Below are 24003 nucleotides of genomic sequence, written 5' to 3' on the forward strand. Positions count from 1 at the left end.
AGCCATGAACTAAACCAATCAGCTCCGAGGTAAATAACAACATTACAAACTTTGTTTTGAAGTAAAAAAAATAATAATCTGAAAATCAGACAAAAAGACAAAGATACAAGACTGTGTGCTTAATGTCTTTCATGAGAGCATGAACTATAATTCCATAAAACATTACAAATTATATCAAACAAAAAAGGTAGAAAAATATTAAAATATTTTAAGTTTATTATAATACAGTATATTTAAAGTACATTGCAAAATATTCAGACATATGCAAATAACGCGATTAATCTCATAACATTTCATAGTTAATTGTGATTAATTGCAGATTTTGAAAGTGCTAAAATTTGACTATATATTCTTTTCTTGTCAAAATGCTGTTATTTCCTTTTTAGGAAAGAAAATAAAACAATATGTAACAATATAATGCTTTACTTACATTTTCAAAACAAAGCCTTCCACCATATAAAGATAGAATGCACTGAAATAACACCAATTCAAGTAACATCAAACGTTTCCCAAAGTCTAAGTGGGAGGTTGACTAATTGAAAGAACTAGTCCCCCTATAGGTTGCATATTCATTGCAATAGGCATTAAATATCTCTTAAACTCTCATTCTCCACAATATTAATCAGCCTGCAGGATGTGGCTGAATGAAATGTTACCATGACTACGCAAAGCAAAGCAGCGTCCATCACCCCATTAGCTGTTCTTACAACAGGAATCTCTTATTTATTGCTGTTAATTTGTTGCTGCAAATAAATATACTTTTTGTAACAGTTCTTTTTTTTCAAACATTGCCTTTTGTGTCTTATTTGAAATTGCTTACTCTCTCCCCGCATGCAGTTTTTATAATAATAATAGAAATAAATAGCTTTATTACATAAATGTATTTATAAAATACAAGATTGAACATTTCCCGCTGAAAGTTATTTGGTGCACGAGAGGTTTTAATAATTAGGTTACCTCAGGGTTTAGACTATAGGAAAAATGGACCCAGTTTTTGGAGTATCTCTGATTACGGCTGTCTACTATCTTATTTATGAGGACGAATGTAAACTGCAGAGGGGGAGACGTATCTGCTACAAAAGGTCTATAGCGCTTGAACACGTAATATGTTTTTACTGACAACCTTGCTTCAAAATATACCGCAAGGACATGCCACGCAGGGTCATGTGATAATAAACAGTAAAATTACAGTGTCAATCGCATGTACCCTTCGCTAATGGCCTGGAGGATAATTTGTATTTGATTATTAAATAAAGTTAACTTGAACTCTTAATAGGCCTATAAGTAACTTTGGGCTTGTTTTCTTCATAAATTTGCTAATCAATATGGGCAGTCACGGGTTGCGGTTTTTGGGTCTTATTTACAGTATTTCCAGATGACAGTCACATTTTTGGACTTGTTGGTGCTTAGCTCCCAGAGCACAATATAGTGAGACAAAGCACTAATCGCAGCGGTCAAATATCTACACCTACTGCTCAAGCCACACTCTACATCAGTGGTGTCAAACACACATCAAGTGAGAGTCCAATACGTGTGTCGTGGCAAATGCCTTTCATCTGGATCTGTAAGTAACATGGTCACAGGGCAGCCCAGTTCATTTTCAAAAATATAATTTAACATTACTGAATAAGCCTGAATATCCCAACCAAACAAATTTTAAGGGTTAGCTCATTGCAGTCGCATGTTACCATTTTAAACAGAGTAGATTATTCGGCCCGTTATGTGATGTTTATTAGTCCAAATGGGCAGGCGACAAAAAAAAAAGAGGAGTTTGACACCCCTGCTCTACAAAATGTCATTTATTGTTTCTCCTCTACCAGCCAACATGGATCAGTCTGTCCTAGCTCCTCCACTACACCAATGATGCTTAATCAGTGTGTGTGTTTGAGGGAGAAAAATATTTATTTATTGATTTTAACCAGTTGTCAATATTTTAATTCTTTTTGAGGATATACTTAAATATTAAAGATATAATTTATTGAAAATGCATTATTTTATAGTTAGTATACTATGTTTATTATGTTTTCATTGAGACCATAATTAAATGTTATAGGTCAGATGGAGCTGGGATAAATGTTAAAATTAGGAACAACAGAAATGCACACAAAAGGAACAATGGTATCACTTTCCAAACATTTCTAATCATATTAAAAGTTATGTAAATTACTGGTAGGCTTTTTTATATAAATACACATTACTGTAGGCTGTCATTTCAAAATGTTGTTGTGCACAGAAAAAAAGTGCATGGTAACCTGTAATTGTTACCTTACTTAAGGACATATTTTTACTTGATTTAACCCTTAATATTAGTTTTGTTGGTGAACTTAATGTAGTCAGTTTGATTCAGTGACATAAATAATATTTTTGACTTGAATAATAACAGTTCATTTAAATGTTACCACATGAAGCATATTTAATAGGTTAACCTTTTTTTTTAATTTTTTTTTTTAGCCAAGGTGGATAATGGGGTGGCCTGGATGATTGGTGAGACATCTGGCCTGAATTATAGTATAGTCAAGTGTCCAGTGGATGCACAGTTCAGAATCTCAGCAGCTGTTGTAGGTCATCCAGGTATTTCCCACCTACTGTTATATGAATACTAATGATTTGGACACACTACTCATTTGACATACTGCTTTTGCCGTACTATATACAGTAATAGGGAAATATCCATATTCGGATGTGGGGAGGTCTCGCGCATATGTGCAAATTCACAAAAAAAAGTGAAAAGTGGGCCACCACTGTTGTGCTCTGTTCACTAGAACATGTTTGACTGTGGAGTTCCCTCAGCTACAAGACAAGATCAATATACTGTATACTGATGTTCAAAGAGCAATACCCAAAATAATCCCAAAGATTAATTGGATTTAATTTTTTTATTATTTTACTTTTTTCCATTTGTATTGAAGGTTACAGTAGTGAGACGATAAGAAACAATGAGACCGATTCAAACTTGCACCACACCTCAATATGTCACTATTTGCTAAATGCTGATGTGCTGAAGTTAAAAATCATTGTGAGATGAAGCAGTTTACCTGGCTATTCATTTGTTTCTCCTGTTGTCGACGTAGTTTGGCTTCCTCTCTCTGCTGGTGCAGTTCCTGTAACCAGAGTCTCTGCTGCTCCTCTCTATGAGCACTGTACACCCCCTCCACTGGAGCAGCTTCCTGAACACACACACAAACCACATTACCTACTGTGCAATCATTACACTGGATAACACAATTCACACACACACACAATCTGCTCAACTTTGCAGTGTTTATTATATGTAGAGTAAGCGATGAAGTATCACCCCCAGTATGAATGCAGAGCGGATGGCAGCAGGCAGCTGTTTGTGTGCGTGAACTGCAGCTCTGGGATTTGAATTATCTGTTCCAGTAGCTGTACTCCCATCATGCACCTGTGGCATACACAAACCTCTATATCAATATCCACGTACTACATTTCCAGAATATACAGCGAGTCAAGTTCTTTTTGTCTGCAAGTTCCTGCGACTTATAGTCTAAGGCAACGTAGTATTTACATAATTAATTTGTAATTGATGTTGCCTGGTCAAACACACTGCACACCAAAACCCATATGCTTAAACACAGATGACAGCTTCAGTCATTAGAGTAGTTTGCCTATACAAAGTATTTTATGCAACCAGTTTAAATATTTTTTCCATCATATCATCACTGTTCTAACAAAATGCACTACAAAAAAATATTTCTAAAGACAAATATTTTTGTCTTGTTTTTCAGTAAAATTATATAAACATTCTTAAAACATGATTTATTTACTTGACAAGCAAACTTCCTTAAGATCGTAAGTCTTCTTTTGAGATAAATCTAACCGAATCTAGTAAGATAAATACTTAAAACAAGAAAAAACTGTTTGCCAATGGGGCAAGAAAAATAAACTTAATTCAAAAGACAATTACGTTTATTTTTCTTACTCCATTGGCAGATTTTTATAATTTTTTTGTCTTAAGTCTAAAGTTCTCTTAAATTTGTTAGATTTCTCTTAAAACAAGCCATAATACCTTATGCAATTTTGTATGACAAGTAAATAAATCATGTTTTAAGAATGTTTAAATAATGTTATAAGAAAACAAGACAAAAACACTTGTCTTGAAAATCAGTCCTGTCCCAATTGGCACACTTGATGTAGACTTGCGGACTCTAGTGGCCTTCATTTGCACATGCCAATGAAGTCAACGAGACTGTAAAATTTGACATTTTAGCACTTAGAAGGGTTCTCAAGAGCTTCCTTTAGACCCTTGATGCGGCCTACTACACATCAGTCCCTGCTGCTTATCCTTTTGACCAATCACAGCAGACAGACGAGTTTTGTGCCAGAGAAAAAATCATGGCAGACGAGGCAAGTGCAGATTTTATATTGTTTTAATAATAATAATTTTTTTCTGATTGTCAATGATGGAACACTTGCTTTTCTTATTTATATAGTATCATTGCCAGAGATGAAATCACTCCTGTTTAGTTTCTATTGAACAGTTTTATTTGGGGAAGTTTTGCATTCATAAAAGTAACTAAAAACTAAACCTTTGTTATCATTGTTTCAAAGAGGATTTTAGTATTATTGTGAGTCTCCAAAAATTAAGACATGAGAGAGTACGTTTCTGCACATAGTGTCACAGTAGTGTTGCAGAGATGAAGGACCCAAACGCAGAGATAGAGGCAAAATATTTTTTATTTAACAGAAAGACAAAATACAAACAAAAACTCTCACAATGGAGAAAAAATGATCAACATAAACTTGGCCACAAGGCACTAAACCAACAGAAAAAGGACAAGAAACTAACCAACCGGAGAATCTTCAGGCCCAGGAAACCCGAAAAGACCGGGAACAACAAACACAAACTCACAAAACAAACAAGCAGGGAACACGAGGCAGAGGAGAGTTTAAATAAAGGAGAAAATAAAGGGACACAGGTGCTGCAGATCTGTTAAACGAGCTATGCTATAGCAATGCTGATTGGTGCTGGGCAGCACCTGTGAGAAACGAGATGGAAAACACTGACACACACAGACATGGCACACATAGACAGTCAGGGGAGGCAGAGTCAGGCCAGACTGTGACACACAGCTGTAGCTTGCAAGATTCATTAGATTTATTTAAATAGCAATGTCGGTCTACAGGCGATATACCTGAAGAAGTGTGGTTGTGTATATAAATATCATAATTTTTACGGTCTTCTTGCAATATGAAGTGTGAGCTAAACCGCCGTGTGAGACGTATGTTCTCCTTTCCATACATTTGACTGTTTTAAGCACCTGTATAAAACCATCCAGGTGTCCAATTCATGACGAGGAGGAGGGCATGGCCGGACCGTGAGGACACACGCCCGGCCCTGAATTGTTCTAATCAGCCGGGTGGGGGATAAAGATGAGCCAGAGGTGCCAGTTCAAGAGAGAGAGAGACACACTGTGTGTGTGTGTTTAAGTTGATTATAGTTGATTAATGTCATTAAAGGTTTTGTTGACTGCTCAGCTGGTTCCCACCTCCTCCTTGCCCATCCTTACCTATTACATCATGTTTATTTGTTCTCTAAATATATAAAAAGATGGGGTTTTGTTGTTGTTTTGTGTGCTTTGTATTTCAGATTCATGCTTAAATCTTGTAATGCATTATTGTCAGTGTGGTGCTTGGAATTGTTCATTAAAAACAAATATTCAAGAGACTTAAAAGTGTGTTCCTTGAGAGTCACGTGACGGCATGCGAGGTTCGGACGTGTGAACGGCGAGCTCTGCGCACTTTGCTGGTTTTAACACTATTAATGACATAAATCGGTGAGATTCGATACACTCTGTTCCATAATTGTTCTAGGAGGACAATATGTCAAAGAATTCAAATCCTCGGGCTCTGGAGACATTAAAAGACATTTACGTGCTCAAGCTGATACCCATGAGAAGGCCCCAAGCCCAGGAGCAGATTTGGTCAGAGAAATTAGGGAAATTTGGCGAGAAATGTTGAACATGTCGGCAATGCTGACGAAGGTCGTTGCTGACTTGGAGGATCTTGCTGTAATACATCGATTGATCACTGCCATGGAGACAAAGTTCTCTGAGGTTGTTACAAGAGTGGGGGATGTCGAGAAATGGAACGATTATCTGGCGTCATCGGAGAGGGAATTAGCTGCTAACGTCCGAATCGTCAGAATTCCTGAAGCCGAAGAGGGTCAGGATATGATGAAATTCTTGGAAGGGCTCTTTCTGAATCTGCTTGACATAACAGGCCATAAGCTGGAAATCGAGCGAGCTCACAGGGTTCTGGCTCTCCGATCCGCTGAGGGAGACAGGACCCAATCAATTCTGGCCAAATTTCTGAGATCATCCAACAAAGATCTGATGTTATGTGAGGTGAGGAGTAAAGGAAGGCTTTTTTGGAAGAACCACAGCATTTTCTGTTCCCAGACTTTTCGAATTTGACAAGAAAGAAACGTGATCATTTCAAGGGATGCAAGAAACTCTTACATCAATGGAAGGTCGCTTTTGCACTGATATTTCCAGCCACATTGAGAATAGATGCTATGGATGGCCGTAAAACATTCACATGTGCCCAGCAAGCGATGTCCTTCATAAAGTCAGAGTGACAGCTGGAGTTTGTTTTGTGGAGTAACATTCCTTGGGACTGTGCTGTGGATGAATTTACACATTCTTTGTGCTTATGCCTCCTATTGGCTGGAGTTTGTTTTGAGGATTATTTCTTGCAAGACATTGGAGTGATTAGGTCATTTGTTGCACTCATGTAGCAGCCGAATGGGCCGGCTCACTGAACATTCGTTTGACTGTCCAAGGAAACTGAGCGGCTTTTTTTGTGAGCTGGTTCCACCTAGCGGCTGGAGTGTGTTTTGTGAAATACACCTTCGGGATGGTTATGTGTATGAATCTACATGTTCTTTGTGTTTATTCCGCCTATTGGCTGGAATTTGTTTTATAGATTATCTTTTGTTGTGTAACTCTGTCTCACAAAACTTGTATAGAAACCCTGGACTTAAGCAATCCGACAGCAAATTTGTCGCGGGGGCTCTCGTAGGCGTGCATGAACTGTTTGAGTTTGGAGGGACGGATGCCAGTTGGCAGGTTTTTCTTTTTTCTGTTTTTTTTTTTTTTTTTCTAGGGGATGTTCGGGGTTTGACTGTTGCACTAATGTTGGAATGTGGTCTTTATAATCTTGTCTTTGACACACAATCTATTTTTTCTTCTATGTCAAAACGTCAAATGTTAATATGAGTGGATTGTCTCTCTCCATGTGGAATGTGAATGGGTTAGGGCACCCCATTAAAAGAAGGAAGGTTATTTCTCTTCCTAAGCGTAAGAAATATGATATAGTGTTTCTTCAAGAAACGCACCTTTCGCTGCAGGAAGCTGAAAAATTTGGAAAGATATGGGGTGGACATATTTTCTTTAGTGCTGGCTCAAGTAAGAGCAGGGAAGTCATTACACTGATAGGTAAGCATCTACAATTCAAATGTCATTATTGTTTTAGTAGAAATTCAGGGGCAAAGTCTTATTTTGGCTAATATTTACGCACCTAATGTTGATGATCAGGGCTTTTTTATAGATCTTGAAGGGATGTTGCAAGCCACTGGCACCCCTCATTATATAATATTGGGAGGAGACTTTAATCTTTTGATGGACTCAGTCCTTGATCATAGTGAAGCAAAAGTGTGCAAGCCCCTAGAGCAACATTGACGCTTCACAGGATGTGTAAAAATCTTGGTCTTACGGATATTTGGAGACTTTTGAACCCATCTGGTAGGGACTATAAATTTTTTTCATCAGTCCACAAGATTTATTCTAGAATAGATTTTTTTATTTCCAAGTCCCTCATTTAATCTGTTGTTGATTGCTCAATTGGAAACATTTTAGTCTCAGATCACACCCTGGTGAGTTTAGGGGTGTTGCCACATATGGAGAAAAGGAAATCATATAGTTGGCACTTTAATGTATCCCATTTTCAAAATCCTGAATTCCAACAAATGCTTAAGGCTGAAATCAATGTTTATATGGAGATCAACTGGTCCTCAGTATCCTCTGTGGGCATGGCTTGGGAGGCACTTAAGGTGGTTCTTAGGGGCCAGATCATACAGTATGCCTCATTCACCAAAAAATCCAAAGCACGAGAACTCGTGGAGTTGGAAGGGAATATTAAAAGTGCAGAGGCAGAGCTGAAGCGCCAAATGTCGTCTGATGGCCTCAGAGAATTGACCCGATTGAAATACAGATATAAAACTATTTTGTCACGGAAGGTGGAGTTTTGGCTATTCAGGACAAGATAGTCATACTTTGAGTCGGGGGAAAAGGCAGAAAAACTTCTGGCTAGAGAGAGTCTTTTTCTACCATTCCCTCAGTGAAATCTGGTGGTGAAATATTTACCTCAGCCATTGTTATTAATAATGCTTTTAAAGAATTCTATCTTGATTACTATAGTTTCACATCTTCGTCTACTGATGTGGATATTAGAAACTTTGTGGAACCATTAGAACTTCCTAAACTGATGGCTGAGCAAAACAATTCTCTTGATTCTGAGATAACCTTGGAGGAATTAAGGCCTTGCCTACAGGCAAGGCTGAGGGGCCAGATGGCTTTACCGCTGAGCTTTTTAGATCTTATACTACAGAACTGGCTCCACTTTTGCTAGAAGTTTATACAGAATCATTAAAGAATGGAAAACTTCCGCCAACCATGACGCAAGCCCGGATCAGTCTGATTCTTAAAAAGGACAAAGATCCAAGCGAGTGTAAGAGTTACCGTCCAATTTCCCTGATCCAGCTAGACGTTAAAATATTGTCAAAAATTTTGGCTAACCGATTGAGTAAAGTTATGACATCTCTTATAAATACAGATCAGGTGGGGTTTACTCGGGGCCGCAGCTCTTCTGATAGCATTAGGCGCTTCATCAATATCATGTGGTCAGTGGCGAATGAGCAGACTATGGTCACTGCCATCTCACTTGACGCCGAAAAGGCATTTGATACGGTAGAATGGGATAATATTTTTAAGATTTTGGAAATGTACGGGTGTGGGAATACTTTTATTGGATGGATTAAGTTACTTTATAAACACACGGTAGCGACGGTACAAACAAATTGATTAATTTTAGATTATTTCACTCTGGATAGGGGCATCAGGTAGGGTTGCCCTCTTTCCCCATTATTGTTCTGTCTTGCCCTGGAACCATTAGCAGCCGCGATAAGAAAGAAGGATGATTTTCCAGGGGTGGTGGCGGGTTGGCTTTTCAGCCGGGTGCCTTCCAGTGGCCCAAACAGGGCATTAAGTATTTGGGTATTTTATTCCAGGCAAATCTTTAATAAAAAATTAAATCGAGTTAATTTTGACCCTTTAATAAAAAGGTTTTCGAGCGATGTGGGCAGGTGGGCTTCATTACATTTATCTATGACTGGGAAGGTTAATGTTATTAAAATGAATGGTATTCCAAAATTCAACAACCTGTTACAGTCTCTCCCTGTAGATGTCCCCCTCTCTAATTTCAAGCAATTTGATAGCATAGCGAAGTCCTTCATTTGGAATGGTAAATGTCCCAGATTACATTTCAGTAAGTTGCATAGGCCGATTGACAAAGGTGGGCTAGGCTTACCCAAGATTTTGTTTTATTATTATGCATTCGGTCTCAGACAATTGGCTCATTGGTCGCATTGAACAGGAAGTTCTTGCCCCTATTTCGCCATTGCAAAGCCTTTCTATCAAACTATTCAGAGAAGTTATGTTACACCCCGTTATCTCGCATTTGCACTCGGTATGGAAAAAGTGTCCAGAGTGTTTAATACGGACATTTATTTAAATGTTGCCTGGAGCATATGAATGAACCCAAAATTATGTATTAATAAGTCCCCTTTCTTCTGGTCAGAGTGGATTGTGAGGGAGGTTAATACACTTGGTGACCTATATGAGAGTGGAGTGTTTGAACATTTGGTTCAACATTTTGGGATTCCCAGATCTCAGTTCTTTAGGTTATTACAGCTGTGCCACCTGCTCTGTACTATTTTTGGGAGTAGCATACACCCCCCTAAAGCGGCAGATACTCTGGAGTGGTGGATTACTGCTTTTGGAAAAGATCATAAGGCATGAGGTGTATTACTCCCTGCTAATTCAGAGTCTGGGGGACAGAGCTTTAACTTCTATCAATAGATTATGGGAGAAAGTTTTAAACTTGGTATTGGAGGAAGGAGCGTGGCCTAGGATTCTAAAAAATGTCAAGTCTGTATCTAGAGATGCAAGGGTGCGCCTTATGCAATTAAAGATTTTACATATATTCTATTGGACCCCCTCTAGATTGTATAAGCTTGGTCTTAAAGACACACCCACATGCTGGCAATGCCAATCAGAAGATAGAGACACAACCCATGTTTTTTGATGGTGTGTTAAGATCCAAGAATTTTAGTTGAAGGTTCAGAGTTTTATGTGTGACGTATTGGGCACTCAAGTTTAATTTAGCCCCAAACTCTGTATTTCAGGCGATGGGGCGGTCATCAATATAGGGGATAAACACATAAAAAATTGGGTCCTAACCAGTGTTATGATAGGCAGACAAATTGTTTTAAGGGGATGGAGGTCGGCTGGAGTGCCCTCATTTCAAGAGTTGTGGCTTTCGAGGAAGTGTCATGTAGAAGGCTAGATATCTGGGATTCATTTGATGGGAAATGGGGCAGCTATTTGGTCTTTTGGAGGGCTCTCGGGGAGTGGCAGTGGAGAGAGAAACACAGTTTTAAATGTGTGTGATTATTATTTATTTATATACATATATATATATATATATTTTTTTTTTTTTTTTTTTCTATACTTATATGTGACCACAGAGATGTTTGTTGAGGGTGGGGTTTGGGATTGGGAGGAGTAATAGTGGGGGTTAAATGTTGATTCTGTGTATATAGGTATTGCTTTTCTTTGTTATCTGTATGAAAAATATGTACAAAATTTATAAAAATGCATAATCAGATTGAAGTCTTGAAGTCCGTCCCAAATTACTGCTTTTATGACTCATGCATCCTCGTGGCCTTGCTGACGAGCACCCCAACGGTCTGCACTAACTTATATCATCAAAGTCTGGACTCGGAGGAGGACTGCAAGGGCGCAGGGTGCCATTTGGGACAGGGCCAATATTTTACTTACAGAGTAAAAGCTGTTTATATGTATACAGCACAGAAATATGTATGTTATAAACATATGCACTTTTTATTTGCCCATTAAGTTTTCTCAAGAGTGTGTCAGACTAATTTCTCAGTCCTATTTTGTAGGGATGCACAATTAATCAAAATCAAAATAAAATCAAAATCATGATATGGTCTTGTGCAATTATTGAAGTGCAAAATGTTGGGATTTAAATATATGCCCTGTCGGATAAGTTCCTCAAAAAAGTAATCCACTCCAAATTACTGATTACTTCTCTAAAATTGTACAATACCAGTTAAAACTACTGTGTAGGCAGACAGATAAATATAATTTCAACTGCAAACACATTCACATACAGCACTCTTGATATGTCACAGTAATTTAAATGTACTGTAAATGTGTTATGTTATGTAAAGTGTAAATTGTTTTGCTTGCTTACAGTGGTAGGCTGGTGTTTAAATCTCGCTTCAGCGGGAGTCTTCAAATCCTTCACACTGGCTTTCTGTTTCCTCTTTAAAGCCATCTGTTCATCTGTAGAGGAACAGTAACTGATCAGACCTACAGATCATCACAGCTAACCAGAGAGCTGCTCTGGCACTCTGATGAATATTTAACAAGTGTGTGACTCTACCCAGCTCACTCCTCCACTGAGCTCTTTTGGCCTCCAGTGCATCTCTCTCTCTTTCTCTTTCTCCAAATGTGCTGAACAACCCTGACTGCAGCTCATCTGATACTGGCCTGATTCAAAACAACACAAAGAGACATATGTTTCCATGACACAGTGCGTAACTGAACAATCGATCATTGACTTAGAATCAAGATATTCAGTGTGCACAAAAAGTATTTGGACACTTAATTCACACTTAAAATCTCTGAATGTCATAGCATTAGATTTAAGCACATATTATACTCTCAGTCGTTCTGTTGTACTGAGTAACAGCACAGCTCGCAGAACTAAGTTCTTTTTCTCAGCCATTTTTGCGATGACAATTAAGCATTTTAATTTGCATTTCGCTGGCCATTTTTGAGCTACTGTGTCCAAGTCCAGCAAAGCTTGAGTCAACAACTATCAAAGGTGACAATGTGTCGTCTCTGGGGAATTTCAGATGGAAAAAGGCCAGACGTATCACACAGGGCACCCAGTCTGAGTTGGATGCGTTCATCATGACAACTTTGCACCTGGCCACTTGGCCGAGCACAACGGTCTTCTGGTAGAACGAGGGCATTCTCCAACATAGCTAGCACAGCTACAAAACGGCACGTCATTAAGAGACATAAGTGATGAGGAGTCACGTAACGCTATGCGAGGGTTGGTCGTTTAGAGGCGAGCTCTGCTTAAACTTTGCTACAATTATCCTTTAAAGCAATATTAACCGGTGAGAACTGTACAACTTTTGTTTGTTAAACTGTGCTGGGAGGGCAGGATGTCGAACAATTTGAAATTGTTGGTATGTGGGGACATTAAAAAGCACTTATGTTCTCATGTCGAACGCCTCGCAGGATCAAGATGGCAGAGGTCCCGTTGATAGTGACAGCGAGCTTTGTGACGTAGGTCAGGATATCTTGAACATTTTTGCAGCATTAACAAAATCTCAACCGATATGGAGGGCCTCGCAGAAATACGTAAAGCAATCACATCTATGGAGGCAAAACTTTCCACCCTGATCGCAAGAATGGATGATGTTGAAAAATGGGTCGAGTTTCTGGAGTCGGCAGAAAGAGAGCTACAAGTTAACCCAACAGCTTCCAAGGCTGATGTGGAACGAGTGTGGAAAAACTAGAGGATATGGAAAATTGGAGCAGATGTAATAATGTTGGTTTAGTTGGAATCCCAGAGGGAAAGGAAGGTCAAGATATGATGCAGTTTTTGGAGGGGATTATTCCAAATTTGATCAACACAGCGGGCCGCCGGCTCAAGATAGAGCATGCGCACAGAGCTCTCGGTCAGCTTTCCGGGGCAGGTGACAGACCCCGATCTATCCTGGCAAGATTCTTGCAGTCCTCTGACAGAGACTTTGAACTACAGGTGGCGAGGAATAAAGGCAAGTTTTGCTGGGAGGACCACAACATCTTGGTTTTTCCGGACTTTGCAAGAGCGACACAAGCGAAACGGGATGGTTTCAAAGAGTGTAAAAAATGACTGCACCAACAGAAGGTAAGCTTCGCCCTGCTTTATCCTGCTAAGCTGAGAATTGATGCTAAGGATGGATGCAAGATTTTACATGCCCATGACAAGCTATGGCCTTCATTAAATCAATGGTGTGTGTGGGTCATTTTGCCTGCAATCGATCAGCATTACAGTCTACACATCGTGTATTTTACAGATGCAGCCTGAGAGGGTTTGTTGTTCTGTTGTCTGCCCACAGGCTCCTGGCTGAATCTCTCTTTTTTCTCTTCCTTTGTTGACTTGCTGCTGAGCTCATTCATTCACTTTGTGGGTTCGATGTTATTGTATACTGGTGCCTGTTTTATTATTATTTTTTTTTTTAATTATTGAACACATTTATGTACAGTTTAATGGCATAGTTTATGTTAAGGGGATATACACAGATCAGCCACAACATTAAAACCAACTGCCTAATATTGTGTAGGTCCCCCTCGAGCCGCAAAACAATGCCAACCCAACCCACATCACAGAATAGCATTCTGAGATGATATTCTTCTCACCACAATTGTACAGAGTGGTTATCTGAGTAGACTTTGTCAGTTTGAACCAGTCTGGCCATTCTCTGTTGACCTCTCTCATCAACAAGGCATTTCCATCCGCAGAACTGCCGCTCACTGGATGTTTTTTGTTTTTGGCACCATTTGGAGTAAATTTTAGAGACTGTTGTGTGTGAAAATCCCAGGAGATCAGCAGTTACAGAAATATTCAAAAATCCCGTCTGGCACCAACAATCATCCATGTGATTATCTAATCAGCCAATTGTGTGGCAGCAGTGCAGTGCATAAAATCACGCAGATACGGGTCAGGAGCTTCAGTTCATGTTCATATCAACCATCAGAATGGGGCAAAAAAGTGATCTCAGTGATTTCGACTGTGGCATGATTGTTGGTGCCAGATGGGCTGGTTTGAGTATTTCTGTAACTGCTTATCTCCTGGGATTTTCAAGCACAACAGTCTCTATAATTTACTCCGAATGGTGCCAAAAACAAAAAACATCCAGTGAGGGGCAGTTCTGCGGATGGAAATACCTTTTTGATGAGAGAGGTCAACAGAGAATGGCCAGACTAGTTCGAACTGACAAAGTCTACAGTAACTCAGATAACTGCTCTGAACAACTGTGGTGAGAAGAATATCATCTCAGAATGTTATTCTGAGATGCGGGTTGTCGCAGTTATGGCGGCATGACGGGGACCTACACAATATTAGGCAGGTGATTTTAATGTTGTGGCTGATCGGTGTGTGTGTGTGTGTGTATATATATATATATATATATATATACTGTGTACAGTTAAACTCAGATATTTACATAGACTTAGGTTGAAGTCATTAAAATTCATTTTTTAACCACTCCATAGATTTAATATTAGCAAACTATAGTTTTGGCAAGTCGTTTAGGACATCTACTTTGTGCATGACAGAAGTAATTTTTCCAACAATTGTTTACAGACATATTGTTTCACTTTTAATTGACTATATCACAATTCCAGTGGGTAAGAAGTTTACATACACTAAGTTAACTGTGCCTTTAAGCAGCTTGGAAAATTCCAGAAAATTATGTCAGACAATTAGCTTCTGATAGGAGGTGTACTGAATTGGAGGTGTACCTGTGGATGTATTTTAAGGCCTACCTTCAAACTCAGTGCCTCTTGCTTGACATCATGGGAAAATCACAAGAAATCAGCCAAGACCTCAGAAAAATAAAACTGTGGACCTTCACAAGTCTGGTTCATCCTTGGGAGCAATTTCCAAATGGATGAAGGTACCACGTTCATCTGTACTAACAATATTACGCAGTATAAACACCATGGGACCACGCAGCCATCATACCGCTCAGGAATGAGACGCATTCTGTCTCCTAGAGATGAACATAACTTGGTGTGAAAAGTGCAAATAAATCCCAGAACAACAGCAAAGGACCTTGTGAAGATGCTGGAGGAAACAGGTAGACAAGTATCTATATCCACAGTAAAACAAGTCCTATATTGACATAACCTGAAAGGCTGCTCAGCAAGGAAGAAGCCACTGCTCCAAAACTGCCATAAAAAAAGCCAGACTACAGTTTGCAAGTGCACATGGGAACAAAGACCTTACTTTTTGGAGAAATGTCCTCTGGTCTAATGAAACAAAAATGTAACTGTTTGGCCATAATGACCATCATTATGTTTGGAGGAAAAAGGATGAGGCTTGCAAGCTGAAGATCACCATCCCAACCGTGAAGCATGGGGGTGGCAGCGTCATGTTGTGGGGGTGCTTTGCTGCAGGAGGGACTGGTGCACTTCACAAAATAGATTGCATCATGAGTAAGGAAAATTATGTGGATATATTGAAGCAACATCTCAAGACATCAGCCAGGAAGTTAAAGCTCAGTCGCAAACGGGTCTTCCAAATGGACAATGACCCAAGCATACCTCCAAAGTTGTGGCAAAATGGCTTAAGGACAACAAAGTCAAGGTATTGGAGTGGCCATCACAAAGCCCTGACCTCAATGAAACTTGTAGGAAGCCTACAAACCTGACTCAAAGAATGCACCAAAATTCCAGCAACTTACTGTGAGAAGCTTGTGGAAGGCTACCCAAAACATCTGACCCAAGTTCAACAATTTAAAAGCAATGCTACCAAATACTAACAAAGTGTATGTAAACTTCTGACCCACTGGGAATGTGATGAAAGCAATAAAAGCTGAAATAAATAATTCTCTCTACTATTATTCTGACATTTCACATTCTTAAAATAGTGATCCTAACTGACCTAAGACAGGGAATGTTTTCTACAATTAAATGTCAGGAATTGTGAATTTAACTGATGAGTGACAGATGAATGAAAACTGAGTTTAAATGTATTTGGCTAAGGTTTATGTAAACTTCTGTCTACAACTGTATGTCTATGGCAGGGAAGGTCAATGTTATAAAATGAATTGTATCCCCAAATACAATTATCTACTACAGACTCTCCCTCTATAAGTTCATCTTTCTCTTTTTAGTTTAAACAATTTGATAGAATATCTAAGTCTTTCATTTGGAATGGTAAACGGCCTTGGTTGCATTTCAGTAAGTTACATAGACCAACTGACAAAGGAGGTTTAGGCCTCTCCAAAATTTAGTTTTATTACTATGCTTTCAGTCTCAGACACCTGGCCCATTGGTCTCTTCCACCTGAGAGAGCCCCTCTCTGGTACTACATTGAACAAGCGGTCCTTGCCCCATGTATATATAAATATAACACAGCAATTTGGGATTTCTAGGTCTCAATTTTTCAGGTATTTACAGTTGCACCATCTACTTTGTACTATTTTTGGGGGAAGAACACAGCACCCTAAAGCTGCAGACACCCTCTGTAGAGTGCTCACGGCCTTTGGAAAGGGGCATGAAGCATCAGTGTATTATTCTTCGTTGATTCAGAGTCTGGGTGATGGAGCCTTAACAGCTCTTAAGAGGTTATGGGAAAGAGATCTGAACTTGTTATTGAAGGATGGGGAGTAGGAAAGAATTTAAAAAAAATTAAAACTATGTCTAGGTATGCAAGGGTACGCCTTATTCAGTTTAAGATTTTGCATCATTTCTATTGGACTCCCTCTAGATTGTTTAGGCTTGGTTTAAAGACACACCTACCTATTGGCGATTTCAGCTGGAGGAAAGAGACATAGCCCATGCTCTGTGGTTTTGCGCTAAGATTCAAGAATTCTTGGTAAGAGTCCACAATTTTATCTGTGAGGTTTTAGAAACTCAAATTTCATTCTGCCCCAGACTATGTATATTGGGTGATGGGGCGGTTATTAAAGTAGGTGACAAATATAAAAATAAAAAATAAAAAAAAGCTGGGTCCAAACTAGTATAATGATTGGCAGACAGATAATTCTTAGAGGATGGAAGTCAACTGGTGCTCCTCATTTCAAGAATGGTTCACAAAATTGGGCAGGGTTGTGGCATTTGAGAATATGTCATATAAGCAGCTTGGCAGATTGACGCATATGGTAAGAAATGGGACAGGTATTTGTCCTTTCTGGAAGGCTCTCAGTGGGGTCATGTAGCGAGAGACAAAATTCTGGTAGTAATTGTGGATAAGTGTGCATTGTATAATTTAGGCTTTGACCACAGCGATGTTTGTTGAGGGACTGAGTGGGGTTGGGGAGGGGGAAATAATGGGGGTTAAAGTCGATTCTGTATATATATATATATATATATATTTAGCTTATTCTGCTTTTTTTAAATACAAGAATCAATAAAAAAATGTAATCACAAAAAGAGACGTTAGTGATTATGTCACCACATGTGACGAGGCACTCTCAAATTGACCCACTGGAGAAGCCTCCCCTCTAAAAACTCCAGAGGGGCATTCCCTTTAACCCCAAAATTCGCTGGAACTGTTGCAGCGGTTAGGCTACCCCTGGCTTAACCCTCATAAAGCATTGGAGAATAGACAGAATGGTCACAGACATGGTTACTGAGTCTAGTTTCATTACTAAGAAGGAAAACTGCCAACTGGGCACCAGCAATCTCTTCACCCTATTGACTTTAAGGCCCAAATGCATGAGCAACAGCAGCCAAACAAAGTAGTTCAACACACGGACGCCACTCAACCAAAGCAGAGCTAGAACCATATCGACACATTTGGTAAGATTGCGAGGAGCCAGGGATAGGCAGAAGGGCAGGACTTTGAACTGGTATTCTGTCTCCTCTAAAGTTAATCTCAAGAATGGCCTGTGGCGAAGGACTATCTGTACATGAAAGTATGCGTCATTCAGTCCTATTGACACAAACCAGTCGAATGGACAGACATGAGACAAAATCTGTTTGAAGTAACCATCTTGAACGGAGACTTACTAAGTGTCTGTGACAAGCGCCTTAAGTCCTGTATGGACCGCAGCACCAAGGTCACCAAGAAGGACTGTGGTGACCACAAAATAATGTCTGTAGAAGCCTTTCTGTGCGCTCTATGCAGGTACGCTCTCTCTACTGCATCTTTGCTGAGGAGACATTGTACCTCTGAATGAAAAATAGGCACGTTCCGCATTGTCACTGTGGAGGCCAGAATGCCATTGAGGTTAGGCAGCTGCCTAGTAAACTGAACCACATAGCCGTGCTCGACTGCGCTCATCAGTACCCAAAAGGCCATGGCACACATACGCGTAACAGGCTAGTAGGCACAGGGACTCTTTTGTGACTGCAAGGCTTTGGAGTAAAAAGGCCTTGTCCTTGTCATGTATCTCTGTCAAGCTCAATGGACACCAGATCCCCATAGACCTGCCAACAGCCTGGGTAGTAATCTTGAGCATAGATCCATAGGGCAGTGCAGCGCTTTGAAGGACCCTTGGTCCGGGCTGCTTTCGTCCATGTCCTTTAACAGGTCTCCCTGGTAGGCCTGCAAGACGCCATGGTGTACACGGCCAAACCAGCCTGGCCCTCCACAGCGTAAGCCTTATCTACCAATGATGACGTGAACCTACACAGCTTGGACAAAAGCAACGGCTTTGATTTCTGTACCAGTTTGAAAGAGGAGGGGCACAAATGGAACATGATAGCCTCTTCGACTGGGGGAAACTCTGAATAGCCCCTCTGTGTGGCGTGACCAATTGACGAAAAGGCTGCTGCATTGGAGACATGCACTCTCGCTGAGTAGGGAGAGCACCATATCTTAACCAGCTGTTCATGCAGCTCGGGAAAGAATGGCACCAGGGAGACAGGACTCAGTCGGTAAAAAACATTTATCAAGTTGAGAATGTTCTGGCATATCAGGCATGGGCCATTCAAGCTTAAATTTATCATCTCTTTACCATCGCTGCTGAACATAATCACACCATGCATGCAAATAATGGGCCGCAGATTGTTATGGGAGAACTGAACAGGAAAAGCCGCTTGAAATGTGGGAAGGGAGAGCCACGATGCCTAAGCCGGTGACAAATCATCCTCAAACTCTCCACTCTCTACATCCCGTCCTCGCTTACATTCCTCATGTGGTCCCTCTGGAGCTGCAGAAGTCAGATATTGGGAGCAGAGGGGACCGGCGTCGGCTCACAGTGATCACAATCGGTCTCAACAAGCGCCACTTCCACTTGGGCCTGACCTAGGCAGATAAAACAGCGCTTGTGCCCATCATAAAGAGGGATATATGGCTCACACAGAGGAAAACATTTTCAAAACGTCATCTTGAAAAAGACGTAAGGCAAACAGCTCTGTTAGGTTTCTTTTCTAGAAGACACACATAATAGATACACAAATGCAATACATGGAAATATTAAGTATACAGTGATCATCGGAAGCACAACAGGGAGAAGAAAATAATCCACTAGTTGTTCAGGTGTGCCGTTCAAGATGACGAAGCCATTAATTGGGCTTGCAGAATACAAAACATGTAATTGCGACCCTTAAATTCACCCAAAACTGAAAATTCTCTCATCATTTACTCATCCTCATGCTATGCCAGATGTGTATGACTTTCTTTCTTCTTCAGAACACAAATGAAGATTTTTAAACAGAAGCGCAGTGTTGTTTACAACAGAGGAGCATAGAGAATCATACGGCTGGTTTGGATAGTTAACTGAGGCGCCATCTTTGAATGGTCAACAAGGAGAGCTGTTTGAATCGGATGCAAGTGAGTGAGTGGAGATGCCTCAGACCGAGCTCCTTGCTTAGGCCACTGCATAAACTCCTTTTGTGTGGAAACAGTACTATGTTCCACAGAAACAGCTGCTAATAAGGGATCTACGCATGAATATCTATGCAGAGGAGGCTTACGTGCTTACGCCTTGTCAACAAATAAACCTCAAGCTGGCTGGAGAGAACATTTTTAGTAAAAAAAAATATATATTTCTTACACACATCTAGTGTTTCACTTCAGAAGACATTAAAGTCGTATTGATTACTTTTATGATGGCAATGTGTTTTTCTCTGCTTCAAAAAGTTGGCACCCATTCGCTTGCTTTGCATGGACCTACAGAGCTGAAATATTCTTCTAAAAATCTTCATTTGAGTTCAGCAGATGAAAGAAAGTCATACACATCTGGAATGACATGAGTAAATTATGAGATCATTTTTATTTTTGGGTGAACTCTTCCTTTAAGAAAAAATTCTGATGATATGGTGCTGGTTTATAAGTACGTTTACTATGAATATCATAGTTAAAGTATGGTTACGGTAGTCAAACCATGGTTTACCATGACTACGGGACCCTGTTTGTGTCTTCATTTTTAACATTCACATGTTTTGCTTGAAAAGTGTGATTACACTATAATGCTTTAACATAAATGACACTTGCTTTGATATTTTGTGTCTAATGCAATAACATTTTAATTTGACTTCAGTGCCCAAAGACTTGTTGGACTCACTGTAGCAAATCTTCATACAGAAATACATTTAAAAAGCATCATTATTTTACTGAATCTCTCTCTTGACTTGTGACACTCTGTGTGCGTGATTATTGTCATCGAATAGTAACTCTTCAGCTGCTGTGATTGCAGGACAGTTTTCCTCTGAGTTGACTGCAGCCTCTGCTAAACAAGTAAAAAAAAAAGATGTTATTAAGTGTTTGTTGTTTATATATGTAGCTCATGAAATCTTGTATTGAATTAGCTCACCTGTGTGTGTTTGTGTGTTTGGCTCATGCTGTGCATGTGCAGTGGATGTGTTAATGCTGTTCAGTATCTGTTGAAACTGCTCTTGTGTTAAACACACTAAACTCTCTTTTGTGCTGGAATGGTTCCTGTTTATCTCTGATGGGACTCTCAAGGCTATGGATATGCTGTCTGACCGGCCCTTGGCTTTGCTCTTTCTGGGTTCATGTTTAATGTTCTGCCCTACAGAACCGATAGCTGCTGTGTCTTTGCACTTTTTGTCCTGTTCAGGTTTATCTTGTTGAGAAGGACCAAGTTTAGAGCTGATGATTTTTTGTGTTCTTTTCCTTGAAGGGACCTGTTATAAATGACAAGGACATTAGTTAACTACACATGCAAGAATAACAAATGTGTTTAATGTTTAAATCAGTGGTTCTCAACTGGTTTTGCTTTGGGACCCAGATTTCACATTGGACATCATGTGATAAGGCAACCCAACAAAATACCCAAACTGTTTATTGTAACAAAAAGTAACAAAAATGTCCTTAAAAAAAATCAAACATAACATTTATTAAATTTATTAAAGTAAATGCATACACACTGGGGCAAGTATTGTATTATGCTCTGTTCGTGTCATGTCTTTTATTTTATTTCCCATGGGTTGATTTTTATTAAAACTAGAATTATTTTATATAATATATATATATATATATATATATATATATATATATATATATATATATATATATATATATATATATATATATATACACACACACACACACATACAGTGGTGTGAAAAAGTGTTTGCCCCCTTCCTGATTTCTTATTTTTTTTGCATGTTTGTCACACTTCATGTTTGTCACACTTCAAATGTTTCAGATCATTAAACAAGTTTAAATATTAGTCAAAGATAACACAAGTAAACACAAAATGCAGTTTTTAAATGAAGGTTGTTATTATTAAGGGAAAACAAAATCCAAACCTACATGGCCCTGTGTGAAAAAGTGATTGCCCCCTAAACCTAATAACTGGTTGGGCCACCCTTAGCAGCAACAACTGCAATCAAGCGTTTGTGATAACTTGCAGTGAGTCTTTTACAGCGCTGTGGAGGAATTTTGGCCCACTCATCTTTGCAGAATTGTTGTAATTCAGCCACATTGGAGGGGTTTCGAGCATGAACTGCCTTTATAAGGTCATGCCACAGCATCTCAATAAGATTCAGGTCAGGACTTTGACTAGGCCACTCCAAAGTCTTCATTTTGTTTTTCTTCAGCCATTCAGAGGTGGACTTGCTGGTGTGTTTTGGATCATTGTCCTGCTGCAGAACCCAAGTTCGCTTCAGCTTGAGGTCACGAACAGATGGCTGGACATTCTCCTTCAGGATTTTTTGGTAGACAGCAGAATTCATGGTTCCATTTATCACAGCAAGTCTTCCAGGTCCTGAAGCAGCAAAACAGCCCCAGACCATCACACTACCACCACCATATTTTACTGTTGGTATGATGTTCTTTTTCTGAAATGCGGTGTTACTTTTACGCCAGATGTAATGGGACACACACCTTCCAAAAAGTTAAACTTTTGTCTCGTCAGCCCACAGAGTATTTTCCCAAAAGTCTTGGGGATCATCAAGATGTTTTCTGGCAAAAATGAGACGAGCCTTAATGTTCTTTTTGCTCAGCAGTGGTTTTCGTCTTGGAACTCTGCCATGCAGGCCATTTTGCCCAGTCTCTTACTTATGGTGGAGTCATGAACACTGACCTTAACTGAGGCAAGTGAGGCCTGCAGTTCTTTGGATGTTGTTGTGGGGTCTTTTGTGACCTCTTGGATGAGTCGTCACTGCGCTCTTGGGGTAATTTTGGTCAGCCGGCCACTCCTGGGAAGGTTCACCACTGTTCCATGTTTTCGCCTTTTGTGGATAATGGCTCTCACTGTGGTTCTCTGGAGTCCCAAAGCTTTAGAAATGGCTTTATAACCTTTTCCAGACTGATAGATCTCAATTACTTTCTTTCTCATTTGTTCCTGAATTTCTTTGGATCTCAGCATTATGTCTAGCGTTTGAAGATCTTTTGGTCTACTTCACTTTGTCAGGCAGGTCCTATTTAAGTGATTTCTTGATTGAGAACAGGTGTGGCAGTAATCAGGCCTGGGTGTGGCTAGAGAAACTGAACTCAGGTGTGATAAACCACAGTTAAGTTATGTTTTAACAGGTAGGGCAAACACTTTTTCACACAGGGCCATGTAGGTTTGGATTTTGTTTTCCCTTAATAATAACAACCTTCATTTAAAAACTGCATTTTGTGTTTACTTGTGTTATCTTTGACTAATATTTAAACTTGTTTGATGATCTGAAACATTTAAGTGTGACAAACATGCAAAAAAATAAGAAATCAGGAAGGGGGCAAACACTTTTTCACACCACTGTATATATCTATCTATCTATCTATCTATCTATCTATATATATATATATATATAGTTGTGCTCAAAAGTTTGCATACCCTGGCAGAAAATGTGAAATTTTGGCATTGATTTTGAAAATATGTCTGATCATGCAAAAAAAAAATGTCTTTTTTTTAAGGATAGTGATCACATGAAGCCATTTATTATCACATAGTTGTTTGGCTCCTTTTTAAATCATAATGATAACAGAAATCACCCAAATGGCCCTGATCAAAAGTTGACATACCCTTGAATGTTTGGCCTTGTTACAGACACACAAGGTGACAAACATAGGTTTAAATGGCAATTAAAGGTTAATTTCCCACACCTGTGGCTTTTTAAATTGCAATTAGTGTCAGTGTATAAATAGTCAATGAGTTTGTTAACTCTCACGTGGATGCACTGAGCAGGCTAGATACTGAGCCATGGGGAGCAGAAAGAACTGTCAAAAGACCTGTGTAACAAGGTAATGGAACATTATAAAGATGGAAAAGGATATAAAAAGATTTCCAAAGCCTTGAAAATGCCAGTCAGTACTGTTCAATCACTTATTAAGAAGTGGAAAATTCAGGGATCTCTTGATACCAAGCCAAGGTCAGGTAGACCAAGAAAGATTTCAGCCACAACTGCCAGAAGAATTGTTCGGGATACAAAGAAAAAGACACAGGTATCCTCAGGAGAAATACAGGCTGCTCTGGAAAAAGACGGTGTG

General features: G+C 39.5%; 1 protein-coding gene across 4 annotated transcripts in view; it reads right to left on the reverse strand.

Moving 5' to 3' along the window:
- The window catches only part of ccdc66 (coiled-coil domain containing 66), a 59450-nt gene that overhangs the window by 18186 nt on the left and 17261 nt on the right, over window positions 1-24003 (reverse strand). For 3 of the 4 annotated variants that reach the window (XM_051694439.1, XM_051694438.1, XM_051694436.1), the window contains 6 exons: window positions 20876-21209; window positions 20677-20791; window positions 11770-11876; window positions 11578-11669; window positions 3296-3403; window positions 3036-3167 (listed from right to left, as the gene is read on the reverse strand). In XM_051694439.1, coding sequence (XP_051550399.1) covers window positions 3036-3167; window positions 3296-3403; window positions 11578-11669; window positions 11770-11876; window positions 20677-20791; window positions 20876-21209 — 888 coding nt within the window. The remainder of the gene's footprint in view (window positions 1-3035; window positions 3168-3295; window positions 3404-11577; window positions 11670-11769; window positions 11877-20676; window positions 20792-20875; window positions 21210-24003) is intronic. The other variant, XM_051694437.1, reaches the window with a different exon arrangement.

Source organism: Myxocyprinus asiaticus, chromosome 50, assembly GCF_019703515.2.
Source record: "Myxocyprinus asiaticus isolate MX2 ecotype Aquarium Trade chromosome 50, UBuf_Myxa_2, whole genome shotgun sequence".
Taxonomy (NCBI): domain Eukaryota; kingdom Metazoa; phylum Chordata; class Actinopteri; order Cypriniformes; family Catostomidae; genus Myxocyprinus; species Myxocyprinus asiaticus.